Source organism: Mya arenaria, chromosome 4 (genome assembly GCF_026914265.1).
Source record: "Mya arenaria isolate MELC-2E11 chromosome 4, ASM2691426v1".
Taxonomy (NCBI): domain Eukaryota; kingdom Metazoa; phylum Mollusca; class Bivalvia; order Myida; family Myidae; genus Mya; species Mya arenaria.
In genome coordinates, this window is record NC_069125.1 from 13817343 (window position 1) to 13830306 (window position 12964).

The following is a 12964-nucleotide window of genomic DNA, read 5'->3' on the forward strand; positions in this document are numbered from 1 at the left end:
GTTATTGGGCAGAAACCATTTTTCTATTTTAAGTAACAGTGACCTTGACCATTTTTCTATTTTAAGTAATAATGACCTTGACCTTAGCCCCTCCCCACTCAAAAGCAATCCCAAGCTAGCTCTTCGCATAAGCAACTTACACACCAAGTTTTGTCAATATCTATCAATGCTAACTAAAGTTATTGGGCAGAAACCATTTTTCTATTTTTACTAACAGTGACCTTGACCTTAGCCCCACCCCCCTCAAAAGCAATCCCAAGCTAGCTTTTCCCATAAGCTACATACACACCAAGTTTCATCAATATCTATCAATGCTAACTAAAGTTCTTGAACAGAAACCAATGTTTGACGCCCGCCCGTCCGCCCGCCCGCCCGCCCGCCCGCCCAACGACAACCTCATTCTAATAACCCGGTTTTCGTTGAAAACCTGGTTAATAATAAACTGCTTACCAATGCAGATCGTGAGGTAGTGTTTGTCCAGTGGCTCCACCAAACACGTAAAGGTGTCGGTCAAATGCCACCATAGTGTGTCCGTAACGCTTCTCCGGTGGTGGAGGAGACCCTCGCAGAATGTGCTCTGTAGAAATCCGAGTCCAACTGAAACAAGCAAATAACATAACTTAAAACAAGAGGCACATCAGTGCCTGTGCTCCACTGGCCAACAGGTTCAAGCAAAGACCACCTAACGAACATTTTCGTCAAGTTTCATAGAAATACAATCATCAATTTTTGAGGAGAAGTTATTTAAAAAAATTTTTTACTTTAATAGCTCTGGCTGCCATGTTGTGCAGTGGACCGAAATGATTTGGGCAATTTGAGTAAAGGAGCACCAAACAAACATTTCTGTCAAGTTTTATCGAAAAAAGGTTATCGGTTTCGACGACAAGTCGTATAAAGTTTTTTTAATTTTTTAGCTCTGGCAGCCATGGTGTGCAGTGGACTGGAACCATTTAACAAATTTTGGTTAATGACCACCCAAGGAACATTTCTGTCAAGTTTCATCAAAATCTGATCATCGGTTAACATTTAATCTGAATAGATTATGAAGCAAATATATAACCTGAACAAGAACTGACGAGATAGAATCGACTTGGTGTTTCACTTACACTTTTCGGCCATTTAAGTTACTAAAGATAGCTGTTTCATAAACTTTCAGAATGTCACTTAAACGAAAATTAATGTTCAGTCTATATATACTTTCCTATGTATAAATGTAAGGTTTTTAAATTGATCTTTTTGTGAGAACTTTATGCTTATATGTTTACTCATAAATTATTATTGTTTAAAAATTATTTAAAGATGCTATACGTGAAAAATTAAGACATTATTTTTTTTCTATTAAAGGGAGGTAATTCAGTAGTAAAATGTAATCAAAGCTATTAAAGCATGGCATTTCTTTTCTAACCATGTTGATATTATTACAGTCTATTCAAGCAAGATGCCTTTTGTTTTTACATAGTACCCATAGGTTCTGAAAAACAAGGAGCACTATTCCCAACAGAAGGATGTCACTCCCTATCACTGCATGAGCATCATAATAAAGAAATGTTTACTCAAACTGCAAGCTGCTCAATTGAAATAGGTATTTACCTCAAGCATACAGTTTTATAATGTGGCAAAATAGTCGGACTACTAGATTGTCATTCGGACTAGTAAAATATGCCATTATGCTAGTCCAACTGGCTAGTAGGTTAAAATGTTTTTCGTGAAGACTGCGGACGAGAAGTCCTTAAAGGTTTTTCTATTTTTAACTCTCGCAGCCATGTTGCGCAGCGGACCGGAACCATTTGGGCAATTTTGGTTAAAGGGCATCCCGATGAACATTTATGTAAAGTTTCATCAAAATCTGATAATCGGTTTCTGAGAAGATGTAGTTTAACGTTTTTTTCTATTCTTAGCTCTGGTGCCCATGTTGTGCAGCAGACCAGAACTGTTTGGGCTATTTTGGTTAAGGACTACCCAAGTAACATTTCTGTCAAGTTTCATTGCAATACGATCATCGGTTTCTGAGGAGAAGTCGTTTAAAGGTTTTTCTATTTTTACCTCTGGGGGCCATCTTGTGCAGTGGACCGAAACCATTGAAGCAAATTTGATAAAGGACCATCCAAGGAACATTTCTGTTAAGTTTCATCAAAATCTGATCATCGGTTTCTGAGAAGATGTTCTTTAAAGGTTTTTCTATTTTTTTGCCCTGGCAGCCATGTTGTGCAGCGGACCGGAACCATTTGAGCAATTTTGGTTAAGAACCACCCAAGGAACAATTCTGTCAAGTTTCATCAAAATCTGCCTATCCGTTTCAGAGGAGATGTCGTTTAAAGATTTTGCTATTTTTAGCTGTGGCGGCCATATTGTGCAATGGACCAGAACCATTTGAGCAATTTTAATAAAGGACCACCCAAGGAACATTACTGTCAAGTTTCATCAAAATCTGCCGAACCATTTCAAAGGAGATGTCGTTTAAAGATTTTGCTATTTTTAGCTCTGGCGGCCATATTGTGCAATGGACCGGAACCATTTGAGCAATTTTGGTAAAGGACCACCAAAGGAACATTCCTGTGAAGTTTTGTCAAAATCCGCTTATCAGTTTCAGAGGAGATGTCGTTTAAAGTATAAGTTTACGCACGCACGCACGCACTCACGACGGACAATCTGTGACGACATAAGCTCCATGGCCTTCGGCCAGTGGAGCTAACAAGAGTCAAGTCAAATTCAAGATACAAGAATCTTTATTTAAATTTTGGTATATGCTAACAAAAATTAGTAATATTTGGCTATTAGACAAATGACATCAAAAATTATAATCATTTTCGGTTAATGTAAATGCCTTTGCCAATTAAGGATTTAAGAAATCGGCCCTCACATCAATGTGTTGCCTTCTGTGCAACATTGCTCAAATCTCAAATCAATGGCTTTTCCATAGTTATATTTAGCAGAGGTCAATCCCAGAACGAGGCTACTCGTTCTACGGAAAGACCTTCCTTTGGCGCATAACGCCATTTGACCAGCAATCCATCTAAATTTACATTGTTTACAAATATGAAGGCAGTGAAATTGAAATAATTTGTTTTTTTTGTTTGTTCATAATCTTTTACTTTTTTCTTTTTAAAAACTGGAATTTCAGAGGGTCATTTATGGAAAATCAGGGTCCTCCACGCCTACTGGCTACGACGAAGTAGGGTTAAAATGCCCCGGCTATTACTTTAGCAAATGATAAAAATAGTTTACTATAACTTCTAAAATACCAGTATGTATATTGGTAATCTAATATTCGATCGAAAGAATTACTGAATATTCGAATATCAGTTTTGCCATTTTTTTGCTTCCCTAGTACTAAACAATCAGCTCAATGTATCTCCAACTATTGCTCCACACAAAATTATAAGTCTTACATGTCTTCTTTGAAAGAGAACTGGTAGAGATTGTTGGTGATCTTGGCACCGCTCTGCCCGGAGAACACAAACATGGCGTCACGGGCAACAGCCAGTGCGAAGTTACAACATGTAGGTGGGATGTCCCCCTTCTGTTGAACCTGCAACACAAATAAATGAATACTTGATTAGGTTCTTCTTGAATATTTCCAACATTGGCCAGGGCACGAAACATACTTTTTTTGTGACCAGCAAGATCACCTACTTAAAATTGACCGTCAAAAAAATGAGGGTGTCCTCCAAAAAACACAATAAAATGTCATTAATCTTTACATTTTATTCATTTCTGTTTACAATAAATTTAAAAGCATTCTGTATGCTCCCTGAACCCAATTCCTCATTACGAAAATATTTGACTAAGTACAAAATAATTTTCAGTTTCGTTAAAATCCGGTCTCTGGACCTTGTCTTTATTCCATTTTTTCATTGTCCTTTTAAATAAAAACTATTATTACATTAATTTCTTTTAGATTACTCACAAAATTAAACAGTTATTAGTTGCTTAATCCACAGTTACTATATAATTCACCACAGATGTATTAATAAATGCAGCTTTCCTGTGATAATGGAGCCAGTGATCGAGATTTAGTAAACACAATATTACAAAGGGAAGCAACAGCGATATGGACCATCAATGGATGATGTCAATCTAGCTTCAATGAGAGTGTGTATTGAATGTTTTGGAATAATTAAAACAAGGTATTTTTTATGGTGCAAAACTGTTTTCATTGATTTTATTGGAATTAAAATTTAACGGATTACCAAGCAGTTTGATTTTGGTGATTGTGTCAAAAAACAGGCTGTGTCAGGTTGCGGGGTGACCATTTGCATTGACGATTACCTTTATTTGCGTTACCCTGTTGACGATTGCCACAATCTCTATCTAAGGGGCCAAATTATGTCTTAAAATTATCAAAGATTCCAGATTTAAGGGATTGACTGGCAGTCAACTTCCCTACTCAAGATATTGTGCAAAACAGGTCAACCATGAGGAAATATGTATGGGACTGAATGTGTGGATAAGATGAAATGTAGAAGATGGCACAATTTGCTGAGAGCACCTGGTGAAGATCAAACTTCAGTGTGTGTATACCACGCGATAAATTACGTCATAAATGCTTCTAGTTATTTTGCTTCAAATGAAGACTTTAATCAAAGATAACTTGACAATTAATTCACCATATTAAATAAAACATGGCGCAGTCTATGTCACTTACATAACCCCGCATTAGGTCTTTTACACTGCACTGTCAAAACATTAGTTTGGAAACAGGTTTGTCAAAGTGTTTGAGGAAACTACTCACCTAATCAAACTCCGGTAATAAAACGAAGGCGGGGCTCTTAAAGTGGCAAAGACTGCCATTTGTTTTATTTAATATAGTGGAGAAAAAGAAGTTATCTTTGTTTTAAGTCATTATTCGAAGCAAAATGTTGCTTTCAGATGTATCATTTAGGACGTAATTTATCACGTGGTATACAGACACTGAAACTTGCTACATCTCCCTCTGCAGACGGACAATTTACCATGATGTTGCTATTTTGCAAACATAAAATACATGAAAATTGTAATGATCGAACCTCTTCCCAACTCCTGACGTCCATGTTGCCCGTCAACGGGATTGTCCACATGTCGTTAAGTCGGGCGTTGCCATCATACCCAGCAAATATCCACAGCTTGTAGTTGTACACAGCAGCTCCATGTGCCGCACGTGCAACAGGACGTCTGATGGGATAAATAGCAATCATACAGGTTTTGGAGATATGAACGCAATCATCTTAATGACAAAATGAAAGCTTTTTTTCTGTAACATGTTCAAAATATCTGAACAATGAAGATCTTTCTCTTCTAATAAAATAAGGTTTATTAGTCAAATTACAAACAAACTGAAAAAATGTTTACGTCTGACCCCATTTAACAAAAGAGTTTCCCTTTGACAAAAGCTTAGCTCTTCATGGAGAACATAAGGATATTAAGTCAAACCAATGTTGAACCAAAGCGAGGAAAGTTACACATTTTAATGAATTAATACTATGTTTATTTAAAGTATGCTACTTTAAAAAAAAAAAAATTCTACACGTGTCTTCATCAAGATAAACAAGAAACAAGATAGTCGGAAATAATATGATAGAGCCTAGAGGGTTGAGCTGTGGGGTTGTATTGCTATTTTGCTAAAAGTCCATATCCCACATCAGAACAATGTATCTTTACAAAAGGCCAAAAACAACAAGATCTGTCAGAGAGACAGCGCGCTCGACTATTCCGCCGCTTTTCAGTGTAAGAATTGAAAAGTTTTGGCGAAACATGCATGGATCACTGTTAGATTAGATTTCAATGCAATACATGATGTGCGGAGATATTAACATAAATGTGGTTATATGCAAAAAATTAAACGAGAATTTTTAAGTGTAATAATAAAGGGCCATTATTTGCAAAACACAGTTATCTAACTTGGTTATTCAATTAGATTGGGTGGTTGAATACCATTGTATAAAGTCTCAATGCAATACATCAAGTAGTTGCGGAGATATTATCCTATATGTGCTAACATGCAAGACCTTAATCAGAATTTCTAAGTCGCATAATAAAGGGGCAAAAATTATATAATATGAAAGATAGAGTTATCTTACTTGATTAAATAAGAAGGTTAAATGGTTGAGAGCCTGTGTCTGTACAGAATTTCTATGTTGAATAAAAAAAGGGGCCATTATTTGAATTTAATGCAAACTAGAGTTATTATACTTGGTTATTTAAGTAGATTGGATGGTTGAGTACCATTTTATAAAGTCTCAATGCAATTCATCCAGTAGTTGCTGTGATATTAACCTATGTGTGCTTACATGCAAAACCTTAACCAGAATTTCTGAGTCGAATAATAAAGGCCTATTATTTGCATTAAATGCAAACTAGAGTTATCTAACTTGGTAAATTAAGTAGGTTGGATGGTTGAGTACCATTGTGTAAAGTCTCAATGCAATACCTCAAGTAGTTGCTGAGATACGTGAGCACACAAAACCTTAACCGAGGGGTGACGCCGACGCTTGGGTGAGTAGTATAGCTCTCCTTATTCTTCGAATAGTCGAGCTAAAAATGGTTTAGTTAGGGTTTCATCCTTTTCAAAAACAGGTAGGGTAGGTAGGCTTTTTTTAAAGTTTTTATTTTATTTTATTTTTAAATTAGTAAGAATGTTATTGTCATCATGGAGAATTGTGTTTAAGTTATCTTCCGTATAAAGATTTTAAAGGTTTGTGTATGCCCATACTAATAATATGTATACTATATGTACATGTGATACAGAATCAGAAAACAAAGTGTGTAATATGGATTTGTTTAGGTTTTAATATTAAATTTATATGTTTGAATCATGCAATATTTAAGATGGGAATTTAACAGGTATGAAATAGAAGTATTTTACAGTCAATACAGCTACCTTCCTTCAAACCTCCACTGTACCCACTGGCCAGTGGCGAACTTGTACTCGTACAGATCATTCTTGTTGGTCAGGTTCGAGTTGGAGTGGATATCACCCGTGTAGCCTCCTGTAATGTCAAAATGTATAAAGTGTGATATCATTGGTCAAGTTGGAGTAATGGCAAAGGTTTAAACTGTAATATTCATGTGTTATTATGGCCGTTTATATAGCTGGTGTTCGGACATGTTCCCAATGGCAAATGGTATGTTCTTTCTCAATTTTCAAAAAAAAAAATCCCAATAAGAAGTTCCCAAATTTCCCCCCAAAAAATGACAAAAATATATATCAAAACAGTCATTTCCCTTACAGCATCTATTACGAAGACATATGATGTGGTGTAATATCCAGGTCCCGATACATTTGTAGCCCGTCGTTGGCAGTTATCTTGTCTATGTTATTGTAACACTATTTATGTTTACTAAAATAAATTAAATAACAAACAATTTAATCCTTATTTATAACAATAATTACACTGCCCTTTAAATAATTTATAATCCCTTAAAAATGTCTACTGGCAAAAGATAAAAACACTAAAAGTCACGAAATAAACTTACCGAAGCATGTTATAAAACAAAATAATTCTATGATTACATTTTAATTTAATATTTATTATATGCTTTCCAGTTGTTTATAGAGATTTATCAGTGAAATAAAATTGATACGTTAGCGCACACAGGGCTGGGACACAATTTCAAAGACGTCATTTCCGAAACGGCGTTGCGTGCGCATACATGTATATTGGCGCGTTTTTCTAGAAAAGTGCAATCAAAGTATGAATTAAGGTTTATAGTAAAAAAAGATTTATTTTTTTTCAGTGTAAGATATCATATATTTCACCTTGTAAACACCAAAAGTGAATATCTTTTGGTGCTCAATGGGTGAAATAAATTCTGATCTTACACTGAAACAAACAATTATCATCTTTATCTTCCAACAAAAAATATATTTGAATAAAAAAAGAAAGAAAAATAATAATAATGTAGACGACAATTGATAATAAGATACCCACCAAACACAAACATGCTTCCCTCGTGAACAACGGCAGAGTGGTGGTATCTTGGAGCTGGGGGCGCTCCCGTGGTGAAAGCTCTGAAAAGTACACATATATTCGCAAACTCAGATTCATAAACAGGGAACTACTGGTCTACCATGTAAAATGTAAGAAGGGGACTGTCCTGATATGGAAAAAGTTTTTCAGTCAAGGTTTTGTTTTTACATTTTTTCTTATTGTTAAAAGGGAGAAAGAAAATAAACATATGTAAAAAACACACTACATGTAGACATATAATTATTTAGGATTATTCCAGTAAAACATATAACCCATGGGGGGGGAAGGCAATTATTGAATTAGTAAGGGTAAAAATTGCTTCTATAGGGGGGTGGTATATTTCAAAAGTGCCTTCCCCCCCCCCCCGAGGGTTATATGTTTAAATGGAATAGCCCTTAGCAAGAGTGCTATTTCTCCCACCCTAGATAAGTAGATCCAAATATTTAGCCATGCTGGAAATCTTGCCAATGGGTTAAGATAAAAACTACCCGTATGAAACTTCTTCTTTATTGTCATCACACGATTAACTCCCTTGTTGAAAACCATCATCTTGAGTCATGGAAACCTTGCCTTGTGGCAATATTTGAAATCCAAATAAATCATTTTTTACTTCAAAAAGCACCCCAAAAAATATTTTTACGCTGCATTCAAGAAAAAATGCTGCTCTCTCTCTCATCTAACAGAACTACCGGTATTTAAATAATTAAAGAATAATTTGACAATTTACATATATGGAATCACTACATGCATTTGTATGACAACAACAAACGCGGCGCGAGGGTTTGGATGAACCTATCTTAGATGGCCACGAGGGTTTGGATGAACCTATCTTAGATGGCCACGAGGGTTTGGATGAACCTATCTTAGATGGCCACGAGGGTTTGGATGAACCTATCTTAGATGGCCACGAGGGTTTGGATGAACCTATCTTAGATGGCCGCGAGGGTTTGGATGAACCTATCTTAGATGGCCGCGAGGGTTTGGATGAACCTATCTTAGATGGCCGCGAGGGTTTGGATGAACCTATCTTAGATGGCCACGAGGGTTTGGATGAACCTATCTTAGATGGCCGCGAGGGTTTGGATGAACCTATCTTAGATGGCCACGAGGGTTTGGATGAACCTATCTTAGATGGCCGCGAGGGTTTGGATGAACCTATCTTAGATGGCCACGAGGGTTTGGATGAACCTATCTTAGATGATCGGCCATAGAAGATACATGTAATTTCCTCACATTCAAACAAGGCACATAACTTGACAATTCATAAGAGCAGAGTTATAGGCCTTGCTATACATAAGCAAATTATCTTTGGTAACATATGTCCCAAGTTTGAACTGAATACCACGAACAAGATTTAAGTTATGGCCAAGGTAAAGGTTTAGTTCAACAATGACCATGACGTTGCAGACAACACCAAGGCTATGACAATACAGTCGAAACCTGTCGGATCGAACACATCAAGCTCAAATTCCTCGTTGGCTCTAACTGGATGCTGAGGGCCAATTTATTTATACGAAGGTAAACATTCCTGCTCTGCTCAAATTTACCGAGGCTCAAGGTACTTTTGCCCGTCCGTCGGAGTTTGAACCATCGAGGTTTGACTGTACCTTGATATTATTTCTTTGGAAACAGAGGAGTCAAAAATTTAATACAGTTTGTTCACAGATATTAGTCGTTAAGAAACAAAACATTTTTGGGGGTTCATTTGTGTTATGCTTTATTTAACATTTTGCAGTGTTTTTTCCACTTTTAAGGCATGATGTTGGGGTCCTTTGAAAGGGGAAAATAGCGTTGTTTTGGCAAAAAGGGTGTAGATACTAACATGATTCATATAATGCTCAACTTGTTTTTTAAAAATTATATTCATAAAAAAAACTATGGACACATTCATGAATGGTACAATATTGCTACAATTGCTAAATAATTAGAAGACACCGCTAATCAAAAAACCCACAAACAAAACATTTGAAGATAAACATTTTTACGTGGGCATGGGAAAAATATATACCTTTTCAGAACAGGAATGGGACTGATTTTCGACCTAAGAGGGCCGAAAAAATTACATAGTTAGCGTTACCTACCTTCCCCATGATTTGTCTTTCACATCAAATCTCAGCAGGTCATTTAACATGGTTTTACTGAAAAATTAAGTATAGTTATTTCATGTACATGTACAACATACAGACTATACAGTGATACTTTTTTATTAGTTTGACATTTCTTATGTATACCATTATCTCAAGTATGCCATAGTATAAAAATTGTCAAAAGACTCGATGACGGCCATTTAGGTAGACTAATATGAGATAAACAACATATCTGAACATATTTAATGCCTTTGATATACAAGAAAGAAACTTTAATGTACAAATATTTTTTTATGTCAGTGTGTAATACAAAATAAATGAAAAATAAATAGAATACTTTATTCGCCAAGGCCACACTAAATTGATGTCATGATCATCAGATTTTAAAGAAAATATTTTTCATTTTACCTTTTTTCATCAGATTTCTTTTGGAAAAAATAATAGACATTCATTTCTTCATTATTTTTTCTAAATTCAACAAAAATTGGTGCGCTTAAACGGATGACCAAGACATCAATTTGGTGTGGCCTTCAATTATATTTTTACCCGTTATCTCCTCCGAACACATAAATAGCCTCCTTGTATGCTACAACTGTATGCTTGCTTCTCCTGTAAAAGATTAAAAGAGCAAAATGTAGGCTGAAGCCAAAAGGTTAGGCCCTTAAATTAGGCCCCACTCTAACACCAAACTTGGATAAGCCCCTGCAAATACATCTATAGCTTAGTCAAAGCACAGCATCCCCAGGCATGTCACCATATCACTAGCTTGAAGCTTCTGTCTGAGCTTAACCAACTGGTTCTTTCAAAAGTAGCTTACATTCATCAGCTCAAGAACACTTTAAACCAATCCTGGCATACAGTACACTCAACGAGTTAGACCCACTTTCTGTTTCCCTCCGGGGATTTTTGCTATCGCGACCAACACAATGATTTTATCGACTGTCCATGTTCCTTGGAGTTTGAATAAAGGCCAACGGAGGGTGATCAGTCGACCGAAGAATAACGAACTCGGCGGTCCTCGGAGGGGTTAACTCCGCGAAACTCTGCAGACACTTGGAAAGAATCTACACTAAAGTAATTTTATTTTATTAAAATTTTCAACCGATCACGACGGCTCCAGTAAATTGCTATTATTCTTTTTCCTCTGCCCATTTTGCATGAAGTTAGCTTACCACAAGAATGCAGTCGAATTTCACTAGTTGCACATGCATCTTTGAAACGTGATTTTGCTAATGACTGACAAACACATTTCATCCGAAAAATTCTAGTTTACACATTTTCGGAAAATCAGGAGGTCAAACACGCGTTCAAAGTTCACAGCGCATGGTTTTGAAGGCCTTCTTGCCTCGTTTTCTGTGGAAAATTCCATTAAATGTCATAGCTATTTTTAACCACCAATAATAAATAGTATATTCTACATTGTCATACATGTGATAATTTCCTGGGTCGATTCCGGGACACTCGTGGTAATGTCAACGCACACTAGGGGGGTCCGGGGGCATGCCCCCCCCCCGGATTTTTTTTAAATGGGGAACGTCTGTGGTGCATTCTAGAGCATATCTGGGGCTATTTTAGTTGTTTTTAACGTCAGGAAAATGTACCTATTTTGACTGCCAAGACGTATTTTTTACTTGACATGGTTTGTTTTTTCTGCATTTTCTTGAAAAAATAAAACCACCAGATATTTTCCCAGGCTTTAAATCAAGTGCTAACCAGGAGGATATGCAGTCTACTTTCGGTTTCATCAAAACAGGAAATAAACAACTATACGGGCACCTGTTTTCCCGCGCTTTTGAGAACATGCGTTATAAAATATTCATTTTTTCATCACATTTAAAACATTTGCAATTCATGACACACAATATTTTCCAGTCGATGAGCTTTTTTCCGTTTGGAGATGCATATAATTTTGATCGAGACGTGTCAACAATCGGCTGTATAAAGCGATCACGTGACTTACCATGGTCACGTGATTAAAGCACTCTATATAACCACCTGTATACCCCATATCATCAGTTTTATTTCGGCGTAAAAATACACAACGATAGTTCGAAAAAAAAGTTCAAAATACTAAAATTCCTTATGGACGCGTAAGTTGTTTAAAGTTGGTTAAAGTATAACGACGTATCGACTTTGAAATTTGAATGGAATACGGGATGTTTTCCGTGTTTTAATTTTGTTTTTTTTTACTCATTTTGTCACTTTCTTTGAACTTACCTTCATGCTCGTTTGTCGGTAAAATGTGTGAAAAATATCAACTCATCAATTAAAAGCTATCATTCATAAGACCAAACAAATCCATATGAAAACAATGGTTTTGTATACAAGAACCCTCCCCGACTCGTTAAGCACAACAGTAGGCCAATAGAACGGGTGATTGACGATGACCTCGACGACACACGTACCAATTAACAGATTAGTGTCAACATGTCCTGTGTTTTACGACCAGTGTCCCGGACAGACAAAATAGCTGACTTACATTGGTAAAATTAAGATTCCTAGATTATTTTTTTTTCGTTTTTATTTTTATGACTTTCCGGGACAAACATGCACCCTCCGTGACTCCGTGACAGAGATACGATTTCCGGGACAATCCCGGACGTCCGGGACGTTATCACATGTATGATATACATGCACAATAAACATACTTATAAATAATGAAATAGGTATTATTTTAGGTGATTCTAGAAATGGACTACCGGATGGGACTCGAATATAAAGCTATGCATCGTACTTCATTTGTACATCTTAATTTTTAGTTTTTATTCATTTTTATACCAAAATAATCATTCGTTTCTAGTTTCTTATTAAAAGTTCAGTCTCATTTTAAGATCTTTTTGAGATATAACAATATATAAATAACACAAAAGAATAAACAAACAAAATGATTTTATGTACATTTTGGTGTGATTTCTTTCGATTTATATATAT

At 36.1% G+C, this 12964-nt stretch overlaps 1 protein-coding gene across 1 annotated transcript in view; it reads right to left on the reverse strand.

The window, feature by feature from the left end:
- LOC128232638 (leucine-zipper-like transcriptional regulator 1) overlaps positions 1-10637 on the reverse strand; it is a 55240-nt gene extending 44603 nt beyond the window's left edge. Inside the window, exons 1-7 of the mRNA XM_052946309.1 lie at positions 10580-10637; positions 10028-10084; positions 7908-7987; positions 6857-6965; positions 5007-5151; positions 3390-3529; positions 451-597 (exon numbers count right to left, since the gene is read on the reverse strand). Coding sequence (XP_052802269.1) covers positions 451-597; positions 3390-3529; positions 5007-5151; positions 6857-6965; positions 7908-7987; positions 10028-10077 — 671 coding nt within the window. The 5' untranslated portion in view covers positions 10078-10084; positions 10580-10637. The remainder of the gene's footprint in view (positions 1-450; positions 598-3389; positions 3530-5006; positions 5152-6856; positions 6966-7907; positions 7988-10027; positions 10085-10579) is intronic.
- Positions 10638-12964: the final 2327 nt, after the last annotated feature.